Source organism: Drosophila tropicalis, unplaced genomic scaffold (assembly GCF_018151085.1).
Source record: "Drosophila tropicalis isolate 14030-0801.00 unplaced genomic scaffold, ASM1815108v1 contig_878, whole genome shotgun sequence".
Taxonomy (NCBI): Eukaryota; Metazoa; Arthropoda; class Insecta; order Diptera; family Drosophilidae; genus Drosophila; species Drosophila tropicalis.
Window position 1 is genome coordinate 4,182,420 of NW_027173374.1, and position 17,689 is coordinate 4,200,108.

General features: G+C 43.0%; 3 protein-coding genes and 1 non-coding gene across 4 annotated transcripts; 2 read left to right on the forward strand and 2 right to left on the reverse strand.

Moving 5' to 3' along the window:
- Positions 1–135: 135 nt before the first annotated feature.
- LOC137584310 (major heat shock 70 kDa protein Ba) lies at positions 136–2,448 on the forward strand. The gene has a single exon (XM_068299643.1). The coding sequence runs from the start codon at positions 346–348 to the stop codon at positions 2,257–2,259; it is 1,914 nt and encodes a 637-aa protein (XP_068155744.1). The 5' UTR covers positions 136–345; the 3' UTR covers positions 2,260–2,448.
- On the reverse strand, positions 2,410–5,225 carry dmt (dalmatian). The gene is made up of 3 exons (XM_068299642.1): positions 4,857–5,225; positions 3,107–4,791; positions 2,410–2,856 (listed from the first exon to the last, which is right to left on the reverse strand). Exons 1-3 carry the CDS (start codon positions 5,137–5,139, stop codon positions 2,608–2,610), a joined length of 2,217 nt encoding a protein of 738 aa, XP_068155743.1. The 5' UTR covers positions 5,140–5,225; the 3' UTR covers positions 2,410–2,607.
- On the reverse strand, positions 2,915–3,080 carry LOC137586008 (small Cajal body-specific RNA PsiU1-6). Its single transcript, XR_011033668.1, has one exon. It is a non-coding gene; the product is annotated as a small Cajal body-specific RNA PsiU1-6 (non-coding RNA).
- Positions 5,226–5,455: 230 nt separating the features above from the next.
- On the forward strand, positions 5,456–16,938 carry Apc (APC-like). Its single transcript, XM_068299038.1, is given in 6 exon segments — positions 5,456–5,804; positions 8,736–9,058; positions 9,061–11,414; positions 11,416–12,770; positions 12,848–12,977; positions 13,038–16,938. Coding segments are annotated over 5 exon segments (7,299 nt in total). The 5' UTR covers positions 5,456–5,804; positions 8,736–8,784; the 3' UTR covers positions 16,224–16,938.
- Positions 16,939–17,689: the final 751 nt, after the last annotated feature.

The window sequence follows — 17,689 nt, forward strand, 5'->3', positions numbered from 1 at the left end:
GCCATCTCACTCACACTTGTTAACATCTGCCGATTGTTCGAGAGAGTACGAGACGAGAGCGTCTCGAAATTTCGAAAAGAGAGTGTCCGGGTATAAATAGGGCCGACAATTTCTCTTCGCAGCAATTCAATTCAAACAAGCGAAGTGATAACATCACAAAAACAAACAAAAGATAAGAAAAGCGACTTGCTGAACAAGCAAAAATAATAAAAGGTTTTAAAAGTGAAGTAAAAAAGTATTTGAAAAGTAAAAGAAATTGTGAAAAACAACCAAGTGAAGAAAAATCACAGAAATCATCAACGCCAAGAAGAAAACTATTCAAAAAAAACCACAAGAAGAAACAAAATGCCAGCTATTGGAATAGATTTGGGTACCACGTTCTCCTGCGTGGGTGTCTATCAACATGGAAAAGTGGAGATTATAGCCAATGACCAGGGTAACCGGACGACGCCAAGCTATGTGGCATTCACTGACTCGGAGCGTCTGATAGGCGATGCCGCTAAGAACCAGGTGGCCATGAATCCAAGAAACACAGTATTCGATGCCAAACGTCTGATTGGCCGAAAGTACGACGATCCCAAGATTGCGGAGGACATCAAGCACTGGCCATTCAAGGTGGTCAGCGATGGAGGCAAGCCCAAAATAGGAGTGGAATTTAAGGGCGAATCGAAGCGTTTTGCCCCCGAGGAGATAAGCTCGATGGTGCTGGCTAAGATGAAGGAGACAGCCGAGGCATATTTAGGCCAGAGCATTACAGATGCAGTCATCACAGTGCCAGCATATTTTAACGATTCCCAGAGACAGGCTACTAAAGATGCGGGTCATATTGCTGGCTTAAATGTGCTCAGAATCATAAACGAACCAACTGCGGCAGCATTGGCCTATGGTCTGGACAAGAACCTAAAGGGAGAGCGCAATGTGCTGATCTTTGATTTAGGAGGCGGTACTTTCGATGTGTCTATCCTGACTATTGACGAAGGATCTCTGTTTGAGGTGCGGGCCACCGCCGGTGACACACATCTTGGCGGTGAGGACTTTGACAACCGATTGGTGACACATCTGGCAGAAGAGTTCAAGCGCAAGTTCAAGAAGGATATGCGCTCCAATCCCAGAGCTTTACGACGACTCCGGACAGCGGCTGAACGTGCCAAGCGTACTCTGTCATCTAGCTCCGAGGCTACTATAGAAGTGGATGCATTGTTTGAGGGACATGACTTCTACACTAAAATTAGTCGTGCCAGGTTCGAGGAGCTGTGTGCCGACCTGTTCCGCAACACTCTGCAGCCTGTGGAAAAGGCTCTGAACGACGCCAAGATGGACAAGGGTCAAATCCATGACATAGTGCTTGTGGGCGGCTCCACACGGATTCCCAAAGTGCAAAGCCTGCTCCAACAGTTCTTCAACGGAAAGAGTCTGAACCTCTCGATCAACCCAGACGAAGCTGTCGCATATGGAGCTGCTGTTCAAGCTGCTATTCTCAGTGGCGACCAGAGCGGCAAGATCCAGGACGTTCTTCTGGTGGATGTGGCACCACTCTCTCTTGGCATAGAGACTGCTGGTGGAGTTATGACCAAATTGATTGAACGCAATTCCCGCATTCCCTGCAAGCAAACCAAAACGTTCTCAACATATGCCGATAATCAGCCTGGAGTTGCTATCCAAGTATACGAGGGCGAACGGGTGATGACTAAGGACAACAATGCTTTGGGAACCTTTGACTTGTCTGGAATTCCACCAGCGCCCAGAGGTGTTCCTCAAATAGAGGTTACTTTCGACATGGATGCCAATGGAATTCTCAATGTCTCCGCCAAGGAGATGAGCACGGGCAAGGCCAAGAATATCACCATCAAAAACGACAAGGGTCGTCTGTCGCAAGCAGATATTGACCGAATGGTAAACGATGCAGAGCGTTATGCCGATGAGGATGAGAAACAGCGTCAACGAATCTCTTCTCGGAACAGTTTGGAGACCTACGTCTTCAACGTGAAACAGGCTGTGGAACAGGCCAGTGCCGATAAGATCAGCGAGACCGACAAGTCCTCCGTGATTGAAAAGTGTAACGAGACGGTCAAATGGCTGGATTCAAATACCACAGCCGAAAAGGAGGAGTTTGATCACAAACTGGAGGAGCTGACGAAACACTGTTCGCCCATAATGACAAAAATGCATCAGCAGGGTCAAACAGCTGGAGCCAACTGTGGACAACAGGCTGGAGGATTCGGTGGTCGCTCCGGACCCACAGTGGAGGAGGTCGACTAAGTCTTAAAGAATCTGTAATTCTGTATATAATTTTCTAGTTACGTCATAGTATTCGAGACTATTAATATTATTTTGATATTATTTAAGTTATTCAATATTTATAGTTCCTATAACTAAATAAGCAAAATAATAGTTTAAGTTAGCAACAAATTTGTTTCAATAAATTATTATTTATTTCGAAAGAAAGAATCCTTTCATTAAAATCCGAATTTAATAGGGGGGAAAATTGCTTCGCGAAAAGAGCGAAATGCGAGTAGAAAAGATAAATTTTCTGTCTTCTTTTAAAAACAAAGAAGCATCAGTTGCTCTTCAAACTGAAAAATTAAAAAAAAAAAAAAACAATTTTTCTTATTCGATAATCACTGGAAACTTTTCCACTTCCTCGCATTGCTTATTGAAACTGGTAACAAATTCCTTTAAATTGGCCTCATGCTCGGCATCTTTGCGACTTCGTTTTTTATCTGATTTTTGTGGAGATTCAAGCGAGTCCTCCTCGTCATCGTCGTTTTCGGAAGAATCGGTGTCAATGAATACAACTTTAACGCGTTGCTTTCGTTTGCGTTTGGGTCGCTCCTGAACGTAGGTTCTTCTCGGTTTCTGAGGAATATATAATTAAAAAAGTTAGATAATGACACAATTTGGTGTTTTTTTAATTTATGTGTGAGCGGCTTACTACCGTACAAAGATAAGCTCTAATCTTTGCGGCCCTGTTAGCTCAATCAAAACAAATAACATGTTCCAGATCTTGAATTAATCTAGCACCAAAGATTCAACTTCGACATTGATGTTTGTGGGCAATGCCGACGGAAAACAGATGCAAATATTGATTGTCCTTTTTGTGAATTACCTTGTGGTCAAATGATGCTTCGGGATCAGGTTGTGTCTCCGAAAACAATCCTACTGAATCATCTATATTGCGTGGAGGTGGTTGGAATACTGGAGCAATCATCGTGGAACACAGCATCTGTCTTATGTTACGCTGCTGCAGTTGATTATCATAGCCATAACGCAGAGGTGTTGAAGCGACCTGTGGAAAATCCCGGTCAACCGGACGTAATCTCTTCATTCGCTGGAGTTTATCATTAAGTGTTTGATCCTGATTTAAAGCTGTGGCCTGCACTTCACGTTGGGAATGCTCATTTGGATCCAGAAACTCTTCAAAACCAAACAGATTACGGCTTTCGCGACGACTTTGGCTAGAATTGGATTTTTGAGTCATTGGTGATATTGCATCTCTAAGGTCTGATTCATCTTTTGAAGGCGTTGCCTGACTTAGTGGATTCTTTTTCCATGACGGCAGGTGGACAACCTCCAAAATGTTGATGTCTTTAAGTGGCATGCGATTTTGCAACGTCCTCCTGGGATTTGGCAAATGCACTATGTTCTCTACGTTTTCATTGCCTTCTGGAGTAGCCACTGGAGGCATGTTTTCTCCATTTGAGTTGTTCCTGATCTCTTCCTGTGTTGGACAATCAGAAGATAGAGCCCGTTGGCAGTTCTCATCTGGTATGTATACATGTCGTTTCGGTTGATGGTCACTGGAGAATGAAGGCAAATATGATGTATTTAATCCAAATCTAAATGTATTTGGCAGCGATGACTCTTGGGAAACCCGCCAAGGCGAAGAACCTCCTCCGGCTGAACTAACAACTTTGCCCGCAGCCTGTGTGGGAATTGGCGAAATTGTAGTAGTCACTGCTTTTCCATTTTTGCCATTAATGGGAGTGCTTATATATTGTCGCACCAAGTCCAATTGCTGTCGCCTTTTGGAAGGTGATGTCAAATTATTATGACTTTGAGTTTGATTCAAAATAACCGAACGCGCTAAATGGCTGTAGGCTGAGGGCTCTGTCACAGATTGATGTATTTCTGAACTGGGAACATGCACTTGTGCCAACACTTGAATGGGATTCGGTTCATCTTCCTCACTGGAATTAGCATCCAGTTCGTAGATGGGGGACATAGCCTGAGGAGCCTTTTGAGAAATTGGTGTGACGGGCGGCAGGAATGTTCCTTGATCATTGGAATCCCCTTCAAGTTCGTAGATGGGTGACATGATCTGAGGTACTTTATGTGAAATTGGTGGCGACGGCGTTTGTTGATCAGTGGAATCAGCTTTGGGTTCGTAGATGGGCGACACGGCCGGTTGTCGTTTTTCAGGAATTGATACTGCAGGGCGGGCATCTTCCAAGGAACACAGTCTTCTTTTGCCCACAACCCGGACTTTCTTTTTAACAGGCTTAGCTCGAAATTGTCCTGCCTTCCGAGTTCGCGTCATTATGCAAGCCCTTCCATCATCGACCATTTTCTTAATTATGTCCTCAGCTGGATCTTTGTGTTCCTCTGGGTCCTCGATTTGAGATTCAGAAAGAAACTCATAGACATTACGAGTCACTGAAGATCTTGTTCGAATCGGTGGCTGATCTCTATGGAAAAATCTAGGCTCTCGGCTAGTTTGTTGGTCTTTTGCTTCTGCTCCTGGAGTCTGGGTCTTTGTTAATTTTGTACGTTTGAGGCGTACTTTGCAAGGCGCTACAAATTAAATCGGATTAAGATTATGTTTCTATGTTTAAATCATTCGAATATTCTAGTCTTACTTGTCTGAAATACCATGGTGGAGTTCCGTACCAGATCAGGATCAAACATAGTATCACCCAAATTCGAAGCATCATTAACGTGATGGTTTTTATGTGAATTCGTGGGACTTTTAAGGCGTTTGATTTTCACCACGCACTTCTTCATAGACTTCCATTGCCTGGATACAGGAGACGCCGCTGTTGTTGTCGCTGGTATGGGGTCAATTTTTTCCTTTTCCCTTGGTCGCCTCGTTATTGCGAAATGCGAGCGCAATATGGTTGAATTGCGCGTTTCCCTAACCATTATTTTTTCATTTAATAATTAAATTTTTATGAATTTATAAACAGCGCGAAAAAACACAAGCCAAACATATAAACACAACATTACTCACGAACTCGAACATGTTCGCGCGCTTACTCAAAATGTTCGAGCGGTTTACTCACGAACTCGAACATGTTCGAGTGGTTTACTCACGCGTTCGCGCGTTTACTCAAATCGCGCCGATAACTTTCGATAACTTTCGATAATGATGTGACCGTGCATTTTTCAGTGGAGTGTGACCGTTCGTATTGCAAAAAGGTGGCGCCACTGGGGCTTTTTTTTTTTTTATTGTTGTTTTTGTTTTCAAAGTGAGCGGTTGTGCGGTCGGTCCGTGCGAAAAAAATAAGCTAAACTATTGTTTATCTGAAAAATATGTGTAATAATTAAAAATAAATGCGATACCTAAAAGCAAATACCTGCAGTGATAAACAGTGAAATAATTTACACCAATTAGAAGCAAAGGCGCAGCTGCTGCTTGTGAAAAAGTATCATCATTTCTCGCTACTAAGAGAGGTAGTAAATAAAATACCTGCCTCTACCTCTGTGTGGGAGTCTATTCCGATTAGAATCTTCTTAATTCTAGTTGTTTGGGGGACAAGTAGAACATAAAAGAAGCAAACAACTGAATATAGGAATGCCTATTTAAGGTAGAGTTTTGCAAAGACATTTATGATTTTTAATTGATAATTCTGATGAGACATCATCAGAAGATATTTTGTGTGTATTAGTATGCGCATTCCTTTTACAGGAAAAATCAATAAAATTTAATACTGATACGAAAGTGTGAGTGTGTGTGTGTGGGAGTGCGATTGCGTGTGTTTTGGGAACAAGTTGCGTGTGTATTTGTGTGTGAGGCTCCTTTATCATTGGGTGTATTTCTTTTGTTGTAAAGTGAATGTGTTGGCCCGCCTAAGTGATAAGTGCTTGAATTTAGTTAATCACTCCATCTCTGTCTTTCTTTCTTTCTATTTTTTTTGTAGTTTTGATGTTTTGGCTGCCTTTTGTTTTAACATAATTAATCATTGTATTTCAGTTGCACACTTGTATGTACGCATATTTATATTTTATGCATGGTCTATGGGTTTTTATACCATTTGCGGCCAACAGAAACTGAAATAAAGTCGTTAGTATTTAGTTTCCCTTTTACTTTTCTACAATTTACATAATCATGATCTCCATCTCCGTTGTGCCGCAAAGACATTAAAACAACAGAAACAGCAACAACAACAACAACATCAGCAACTTTCGTCAAACACACTCACACAAACAGACACATACAGAAACTAGAAACATTCATTTGACCATTTCTGTGTGTACTTTTATTATTTATTTTTTGCGCATATGCCTCTTTCTTCCCCGTGTTGTTGTTTTTGCTATTTTATGACTACACCCTCTCTGTCTTTGCCTTTGTCATCGCCTTTGTCAACCCCTCTCCTCCTACACTATGGCGCGTTGATAGTTCTGGCGTTTTGGGTTTTCGGTATGCAAAATGTGTGCCATCCCAAAAGCACTTGCTGCACAGTGATTCACATTCCATTTTAAAACGACAAATGTGTTAAAAAGAAAATTTCTTAAAGTATGTATTTATTATTTTGATTATAGTTTTAAGAACAAAACTTTTAAGCTTTCGAAACCTTAAATTAACTTTCTATGGCAAAGCAAAAGTTTTGCATATATTTTGAATTTAAAATGCTACACTGTGCCAAATGTTTCCTTCTGCTAATATCCATGGGTTATTGACACGAGGAGGTACCCAGAAGGGAAGGCAGGCTGTGACTAGACAAATGACGCATATATTTTGCATTCTTTGTACTACTTGCCAGCTAATGTACATACATATGTGTGTACAAACATATGTACGCATGTATGTGAACATACCATACTTACATACACACTAATGTATGTACATACATATGTAAGTATTTAATTGATGAACCGCCAGTTGATTCATCAAAGGCCAACTTCTGATACTCTGTTGATCTAAGCATTCCATATAGAAGAATAATCACAGGGTCTGGCCTTATCAGCCCAGCTGATACGACATAACGTGGTTAACCAACTAAATAAATAGAGAGTGTTTTATATAAAACAATACATGCAAAACCGGCATACATATACCTTGTAATTGTACAACAAAAGTTTAATTGATCTCGTCTTTCGGGTAACGTCGATATCTAATGGTCCAAATGCAGCAGAAAGATCTAAATAATAACCACTTGGTGACAGATGTAGTTTTAATTTAGTTTAAATCCGCTAATAGGCAACTAGGTTATGGTGATCAAAAGCCGGTATGAAGATATTTTTGCTAAAATCTTCATAAGTACCTTTAGGAGTCCGTTTTAATGGTACTTTTACTCCTCCATATAATTCGGACTTCGCAGCAAATGTGATTAGTACCTACCTTGTCTTCTTTTTAGGTCAACTATTTTACTCGGGTTTAAGCGAGGTTTTTAGTATAACTTAATTATAAACTTACATGCTGTTATTTTATGAATAAAGGGTATTAAATTTCAATTCTTTTTAAGGCCCAAGCAAACATTCGATTTCTTATATGTACAGACATACATAGATAAATGATTCGACCATGCCAAAACTATTTGATCATGCATTTCCGCTATTACACAACCGATTTTTTGATTTGCATCTAGACAAATTGTGGTTTTCCAGTTTTTCTTTTTGTTTAGTTGTTTCTTTTTTTTCGATTTTAATGGTATGTATGTATATGTATATTGTTGATTAATTTGCCAATTAGAGCTTGAACAACATTTTTGACTTTTATCGTAGAAGAACTGGGACACGTCTTCGACCCAGACTTTTACGGTTCACATTCAGGCATAGATATATGTATGTATTATATACATACTATATACATAAATATATGTATATCGTATGTAGTTATTTATGCTCAATTTTACGGCGCATGCGCCGCTGTAATAAGAAAACATATTCAACTGAAGCAGCAGCAGCAGCCCCAAATTGCATTTGCACATAATTCAACGGCAACAACAAAAGAAGGAGAAGAAGTAAAAAACGCATCACCTCTATATGTGTGTATGTATCTTTTGTTGTTTGTATTTCATGCACTGGAAATTCCGTCAAAGACAACGCGGAGCCGCTAACTTTCTAAATGATGGATGCAGTGCATCAGCAGCCAGTAGCAAAGCAGCTAAGAGTAGCGTAGCGTCTGATGTGAATAATCATAATAATGATTGTCTTATTGCCATAATTATGAACTCTACAACAACATACATAGACTATACATACATACATATATGAGGCGTAATAACTTGATTATCAATATAAGAAGACTAATCACTAAAACGTCAAATTAGTGTGATTAGTTGGTTAAATGAGAAATATTAGATTTTGGACTTTACTAATCGATTTGTTATTGCAATTTCAAAGAGGCAAATGCCCTTTTAAAGACGAACAAATAAATTTAAACATTTTTCACCACCTGTAACGCAATAAAATTCGTTTAATCGTGATAGAATTGGATAAAAGAGGATTGGACTAGATGCTTATCTTATGAGATGGAATTTATAGTAAGAAAATTTCTCGCTGTTCTCTTATTGCAGGTCATGGATTTTGCCAGACTGTGCTTGGGTAATAATTAACTAAAAAATAATGTTGGAGCCATCATTAACACCTGATCTAGAGGAGGATGTCGTTGACCACGGCCTGGTTACGGGCCTATCGGGCATTAGCCTCGACGATGTTGACGTCGATGTGGATGCAGTGCCCGAACGGAAGCCGCATTTCTTGGACTATGATGCAGTGCCGCCACCCGAATATGATGATGGCGGCTTTGGAGCCGCTGCCGGTGAGCAGTTGAAAATGGATAAGAAATATGAGCGGGATGGCGAGATAAGTGATTATGAGCTTGCGGCTAGTGGGTATACGAAAAAGAGTTTACCCAGGATGATAATACGTTGCACTTTAGTCAGACTCCTGTTGGAGTCGGTGGCGGCAAGAAATCGGCGGCCAAACATTTTCTAGATGAGAATCCTATTCCGCCGGATTATATGCTGGCGCAGGAATTACGCGAAATGCGGGAACATCGCAGTTTGGATCGGAATTTCGAGAGAAAAACGGCGCAGCAACAACAATTGGAAGAGCTGCCACCAAGGAATCCAGGTGGAGGCTCCCCAGCCAGTTCGAGTCGAGTATCACGTAGCAAGGAGCCATCGTACACTCTCTCCCGTTTTCTAGACACAAGTGGTGACAATCCCAATGCAAGTGCGTCACGATTGCCCAAAGGTGCCGCTTGGACGATGAGTTTTGATGAACGTTATGGAGCAGCAACCTCGGCGGCTGTCGATGCTACGCTCGGGTCCAAAGTGGAGTGTGTATATTCGTTACTCTCCATGTTGGGATCCAATGACCCCCTGGAAATGTCGAAGAAGTTCCTAGAGCTTTCGGCAAATGGTCAGAGTTGTGCCACATTGCGTCGCTCGGGTTGTATGCCGCTTCTGGTCCAAATGATGCACGCTCCTGACAATGAGCAGGAGGTACGCAAATGCGCTAGCCTTGCCCTTCACAATGTTGTGCACAGTCATCCTGATGAGAAGGCTGGACGGCGTGAGGCCAAAGTTCTTCGTCTACTGGATCAAATCATGGATTACTGCAGCTTTTTAAAGACTCTACTTCAGAGCGGTGGCGAGGCCATTGCAGATGATTCCGATCGGCATCCTTTAGCGGCTATTTCGTCACTGATGAAGGTCAGTTTTGATGAGGAACATCGGCATGCGATGTGCGATCTGGGGGCTCTGCATGCCATTCCCAATCTGGTGCATTTAGACCACGCTGTGCATGGGCCTAAGCCGGAGGATCAGTGTTGCAACTCTTTGCGTCGTTACGCTCTTATGGCTTTGACTAATCTAACCTTTGGCGATGAGAATAACAAGGCGCTGCTCTGTTCGCAAAAGCAGTTTATGGAGGCGCTGGTGGCCCAGCTGGACTCGGCCCCCGATGACTTGTTGCAGGTGACAGCAAGTGTACTCCGGAATCTCTCCTGGCGGGCTGATAGTAACATGAAGGCAGTTCTTAATGAGATTGGAACGGTAACGGCTCTTGCCTTGGCGGCCATGCGAAATAAGAGTGAGAACACACTGAAGGCCATTCTTTCGGCTTTATGGAATCTCTCGGCGCATTGCAGCACCAATAAAGCAGAGTTCTGTGCGGTGGACGGAGCTCTCTCTTTTCTGGTGGGTATGTTAAGTTACGAGGGACCGAGCAAGACACTGAAAATTATTGAGAATGCTGGAGGAATCCTTCGAAACGTCTCCAGCCACATTGCTGTATGTGAACCCTATCGCAAAATTCTTCGAGAACACAACTGCTTGGCCATCTTGTTGCAGCAACTAAAGTCCGAGAGTCTTACGGTGGTAAGCAATTCCTGTGGAACTCTATGGAATCTATCGGCACGCTGTCCAGAGGATCAGAAATTCCTTTGGGACAATGGAGCAGTGCCCATGTTGCGATCGTTGATACACTCCAAGCATGCGATGATCTCAGAAGGCAGTTCGTCGGCATTGAAGAATCTACTGAACTTTCGGCCTGCCGTCCAGAATCAACACCAACTCGATCCCATTGCCCGATCTATGGGATTGAAACAGTTGCCCACTCTGGAGGCTCGCAAGCAGAAAGCTCTGCAGCAGGAATTGGGCGAAAGGCATTCCGAGACTTGTGACAATTTGGATACAGGTGGCAAACCCAGCACCAAGGAACGATCCTCCAGCTCTTCAGTTAGTTCTGCTGCACGTCGTCATGCTGCTGCTGCTGTGCCCCGTCTGACTCGGTCCGCTATGTTGACCAAGAGTGAAAGTCGTGATTCTGTGTATTCTGCAAAATCTGATTCAGCCTATGAACATCTGATGCGTTCCGCCTCCGCCTCGGACACTCAACGAAAGGCTCCAGCTAAAATATCAACGTTTGAGGATGCGGAGGCTACCGAGGAGCAACCCATTGATTACTCGGTCAAGTACAACGAAAGTCATGGAAAAGCATCGACATCAACATCATATCAGGAAACCGATTTGGATCAGCCGACAGACTTTAGTTTGCGGTATGCTGAGAATCAAATTGAATTGGCGGCTACCGCTCGAACTGATGATGCAGTTGTCCAAGAACCGGCCAAAGCCGAAATTCTTTTAATATTGGACGACAGTGTTAAATGCTATCAGACAGAGGATACACCTTATGTGATCTCAAACGCGGCGTCTGTGACGGATCTTCGATTGGCGGTAAAGCCAGAGTTGGATCCCCCCCGCTACAGAGGAGGTGAAACCCAGGGAGGCGACGCCCTTGGTGGGCAGCAGTAGTACCACCACCACGGTAGCTACTGTAAAGAAACCAACAAAACAATTACAATGCGGATCGGGTTCCTATACACCCGAAAAGCCCATTAATTACTGCGAGGAAGGCACTCCAGGTTACTTTAGTCGGTACGATTCTCTTAGTAGCCTGGATGAAGCAGGCAAAGCTGCAGCTATTGGAACAGAGATGAAGTCAAAACCCGGAAAAGTAGACGAAGAAGAGGAGGCGGCGGCAGCGGTGACGATTGATTCGCCGCAGTTGGTTAAACCTCCCCTTGTTGGTAATTCCGTCTTGCAGGCCAATTCGGCACTGGAAACCCCGTTGATGTTTTCCCGACGAAGTTCCATGGACTCACTGGTCCATGAAGTGGATGTAGATGGCGATGTTGCCAATTGTGATGACAAGAGCTCGGTGGTTAGTGATTTTAGCCGTCTGGCTAGTGGTGTCATATCGCCCTCTGAGTTGCCCGACTCACCCACTCAAAGTATGCCACAATCGCCGCGACGAAATAGTGAGAATTCAGCAACTACAGCAGGATTAGCTATTAAGTCTGAGAGCAGTAATCAGCAGCAGCAGTCGCCGGCCAATCCGTCAGTGCGTCCTCTGCGTAGTGTATTCGAGGATGACTTAAGTAGCTTCAATGTGGAGCATACCCCAGCACAATTCTCCACAGCCACTAGTCTAAGTAATCTCAGTATTGTGGATGATGAACCAGAGACAATGCCTGGCGAGGAGGATGAATTGCTGCTGGCCAATTGCATCAACATGGGTATGCAAAGGAAACCGACTACCGCAGAGCCCCAATCTGCAAGTAGAGAGGAAACCACACGGAACTATTGCACAGAGGATACTCCCGCCCAGCTATCAAAGGTGGGCAGTAATACAAATCTCTCTGTCATTTCAATAAACTCGACCGAGATGAAAGATCCGCTTTCTGCTGTTAGTAGCAATCAAGCTGCCAGAAGTTCTCTCAATTTATCGGATGATGTCTCATCTAATGCCTCGGATTGTGCAGCTGGAGGACATCTCCTTGAGCAGTGTATACGCGATGGCATGCTGCAGAAGGTAGCACCGCCCCCCATTACCAAGCAGCCGGAAGATCCCATCGCTATGATGAGACGCGGTGGCAATGTCTTGCCGGGTTTCTTGCCCTCACGCGATGAGATGAGCAAGTATTTGGTGGAGGATAGCCCCTGCAATTTTTCTGTTGCCTCTGGCCTATCTAATTTAACAGTCGGTTCGAGTCTAGTTGGTCCTGCCGTACAATTGGAAGAGGCGACCACTGCTTCAAATGGGTAATTATTTAAAAAAAATTTAAATTTAAAACTTATGGTTTTTTTTTTTTTACTTTGAACCATTTCTTTCTTTACAGTCCAGCAGCTGTCGTGACAAAGGCAACGCCCTTTAAGAAGGAGCAAATTCAAAGGCCACCACATTGGCAAGATGATTCGTTGAGTTCCCTATCCATTGACTCGGAGGATGATACCAATTTACTGAGTCAGGTGAGTAAATAGTGCCCAAATTATTATGCGAACTTAGAAGTTTCCTTTTCTGTTTTGCAGGCTATTGCCGCTGGATGCAATAGACCAAAATCGAATCTTGGCTTCAGCTCGAATAGCAAGCGTTCTAGCTCGCTTACTTCATCGCAGCCGATAGCTATCAATGCCGCCACCTCTGCTTCCTCTCTGAACTCAGCCATGACTGCACGTAAGCATCAGCAGGAATCCTACAGCTCTGTGGACTCCAGTGACTCAAATGATAATCAGTCAAAGTCTCTTTTTGAACTGTGCATTCTCAAGGGCATGTACAAGACTAAAGAGCCAGCGGCGCACCAGCAGCAGCAGCAGCATCATCATTTGCTCCCTAATCTCAAGCAGTTTGACTCGTTGCCAGTACAATTGCCGGCAGCAACTGTTGGTGGTGGTGGTCAAAGTAAAAGACAACGTCATCATCATCATCATCATCACCATCATAGAGATCGCGAGCGCAAGGATGAGAAACTATTGCAGGAGTGCATTAATACGGGCATCTCCAAGAAGAGCTCTAATGCCTTGCCAAAAAACGTTCAGGCTACGTCTGCAGCTGTATTGGAACCGTGTCACCCAATGGCGGCTACTACATCAGCAAGTGCCAGCAGCACAGCAGTAGCAGCAGCTCCAGACGTAGATCAGAAAGCACACGCCACACGCCCCAACTCCAAGCCGATCAGCCTCAATCTCAATCTGCAGAGGTCTTCGTCGCCCGACGTCATCGACACAGACGCAGCAAAAAGTCCACATCCAAATCAAGAGAACGGGAACGCGATCGCGATAGATCACGAGACCGCTACTGGGTATAAAGAATTTGAATCGGATCGTTCCAGTGATGAGTCATTTATAATGGACACTTTGGTTAGGTTGGATAGCACTGCAACGACCAGTGTTAGCTGTAATTCTGCTCCAAGCGGTGCAAGCAATGACAAGCATAAGGATCCAGATTTAATGTTGAAATCCGTGGAGAGACTTACCATGGAATTTGTCACATCGGCTGAGCAATTGCGGGGTCAGAATAATAATAGCAGCAGCAACAACAATACCAATACCAATACCAATACCAATACCAATACTTGGAATGATCAGACTTGTCCCAATGATGTAACCTTTCCCACTATCAGCCAAACAGCTCCCGTCTTGGCGTCCCTAAGCCTTGACGATGACCACGATGATGATGCAACAGAAGCCGACCTGGTTGACACATCGAATTCGATTAACTTCCATGTGGGCGGGCAAGTTCAGAGTGCTGCCGTAAGCATGGAGTCACAGAGATTGCTTTTTAATGGCACCAGCTCTTCCATTATGAGCAATTCAACCATGATTGCTTTTGAGGCGCGTACTCTGGCCGAGAATCTGCAACAGTTGCAGGCAGAAGACGATAATCTGGAACGAACCTTTAGCATCAGCAGTCTTGATCTGGACAATGTGCGCCCGCCATCGGGCATGGAGTCACTGAATAGTTGCTATCAGGAGTACTCACAGCCAAGTTCACTGCGTCAACAGTTGCCAAGCAAATCTCCACGTTTTGCCCGCAAAGTATTCCCCGCTAATCTAGTGGCTAGAAGAGCTCTAGGACAATTGACCGGCAGTGCTGAGAGTGTCAATTCCAGCTGCAATCTATTGGACAACATTAAGCCGCCATCCCTGATGGATGAATTGCTGGACTCGATGATAAGTGTGGATAGCATTCAGTCGGAAGTGGCTGATGGGGAGCACGACTGTAGTATGGCCACCACCATATCAGTTTCCAACTATGAGACTGCCGCTTGTGACGATCAAACTCTCACGGTGCTTCAGAGTTGTATGGACGATGAGGATGCCACAATAAATGACTTCAGTTCGGCCGAATCGACGCCCAAGCAGGGATCCACACCATCTCCCAATCGTCGAGCTCTGACACCAAAACAGAAACGTCGCATGGATAAGGATCGCTATAAGACATACACCATAGCCACAAGAAACGAGTTGGAATTGGAAGCTGCCGAGATTAACGAAACTTTGCAAATTGAGATTGTGCAGATGGAACCTCCTTCTCCTCCTTCTATACCAGCAGCCACACCCTCACCACGCCTCGGGGGTAGGCGACGAGGAAGCTCTGAACGTTATAAGACACAGGTCATAGAATATCCACGTCAGCTTGTCGAAAATGGAGAAGCCGATGGAGATGCTTCAATACGTGTCATGATGCAGCAATTCACCTATATTACTGATATCAATATTGGTCCAAGCTCAATAGAGCATACAGAGATCATGATGGGTGAACAAGTGGAATGCGATCAGAATTCAGAGACAGAATCCTGCCACGGCCAAGAGCCGCAAACAGAATTGGAACAATTGCCTATAGTTGTGGAGCCTGTGAAACCAAAGACTACAATTTTAGAGCCAGCTACAGCGGTAAAATTGGTGAGAGGTCGAAAGAAACCAGCCTACATTTCGCCATATAGCCAACGGAATACCATTAGTGCTGCTCCACCCAAAAAGAAGACATTGTCTCCAACTATAGCCAAACGCAGTGTGGTTTCCAGTGCTGGTGGTGCAACTCGTGTGTCACAGCAAAAAAAGAAAGCCACACCTCTCCCAACAGTGGCCAGTGCTCCTTCACCGCCACGTCTTGAACGGCAAGGTACATTCGTCAAAGATGAGCCCACAAATTTGAATGGCCAAGTGCCCGTGGTTGATCCCATTCCCGTGAACACAAGTCCCAGTCATCGTGTGTCCAAATTGCCGACAAAAAGGATAGCAGGAGCCACAGCTACACCAGCCACAGCCAAAGTAAACGGTTCACCAAAACGTGGTACGGTCCCAGCGCGACGGGTCGTCACCCCCCAGCGAGCTAATACGAACATAAGGCTTGCTAGTGCCAAGTCAGCCGCCTCGGCCACAAATCGAGGATCTTCAACGACGCCGCCTTCGCGGAGCAATTCCAATTTAAATGGCGGAAGTGTAGCTGCTGTATCAGCTGCTAGAATCAATCAAGCACAAAGTCGCATTGCCAATATCTGGAAGCGAGTAGATGATGCCAAAACGAAGCAATCCCAGTCCAATCTGAGGACACAGAAAACGAATTCTTCCAATACGCTCAACGGAACGGGGGCAAAGCCAACGCTGCTGCGCAGCTCTACATTTGATAGTACACCAGAGTCTGGTGCGGCTTCAGCCCCAGTTTCTGCAGGAAATCCCAGGTCCAGGCTTCCTGTTGTGGGCGCACGAAAATAGAGATTGAGATTGTATTTAACATGCATTTTACATTGATGATGGAAAGCGCACACATTCAGATTTTGAGTCCCCCAAAAAAAAAAAAACCAATATAAATCAAAAAATGAAGGTTTTTTTTTGTTAGTTTAGACTGCAATATATACATATGCATATACATATATATTTCTCTTCTTTATATATATATTTATATATACTATATAGTGGGATAAATTTGTAAGCAAAATCCATTTACGATAGTGTTAGTGCAAAAGTCCTAGTTATTTCTAGTTAACTTTCCATTAATAATCCAATTCAAAATCAGAGTACGAGCAACACGGAAACTGAGCTCCAACTTGCGTAGCCAAATGTATTACATAGAGATCAGATTAGGATCAGGCCTTTAAAGATGTGTACAACTCTATATACAACATACTATACACGTTTGTATACACATATATTTAACAAATTATCATATACATATTTGGATAGCTAAATCCAAAGTTATAAACCAATAATTATTGTAATTGTATTTTATAATTGGATCTGTCAAAAGAATGAATTCATATTTCGTTTTAATATCAACATCTTAAGTTGGGATAATGTCTACACTATCATTTTTTATAATCCCGATGTCCCTTTCACTATATATCTATTTTAATTTGATACAATTCCCATGGCTTCCTTATGCAAAACCAAATATTCGAAGAAAACGAAATAAACATTTTTTAGTCACTGATTTTTAAGTTGTTTTTAAAATATGAGTACGATCTTCGATCATTTATAATAACTTAGTTTTACTGTAGGCAGCTTTTTTATTAAGCTAATTTGCGATTTAGGTTTTTGTATTCGGAGCGAGTAACATTTTTAATATCAATAAAATGAAATGCTTATCAAACAATATATCAAAAATTATTCAAATACAAAGTGTTTAATATTAGTTATTGATTTTGGTGTATTTGACCAGGGAAAAAGTAAAAACTGTTTAAAATTAATGAACCAAGACATTTTCAAATATTGCTGCAATACCGAATGGAAATTCAAGTTAACATAACGACTTTACATAAAGAAATGTTTAAAAAACGTAAATATTTACTTAAGCTTAATTTGGGATACTCATACTATTCTCAACAAACGAATATTTTGTTGAGTTTACAATATTTCTTGATTTTATGGAACAATTATAGTTCGGCCGAATATTCCTGAACTTTATAATTCAGAGTAAAATATTTGTCGGTCAAACAACGCGCCAAATAAAACAACAGACTGGCAGCACCATAATCCATAAAAAATAGCGTTTGCCAACACTGACATCTAGCTTTAGCCGATTTTGTCAATTAATCGTTTTCGCTCTTGAAAATAAGCCAGATCTGGCCAAAAATAAGCCAAAACGGCAACACTGGATGTGGTTGCGGCGAGAGGGCAAGAATTTACGGCGAGAGGGCAAAAATTTACGGCGAGTTAAAGTCGAAAATTTACGGCGAGGGCAA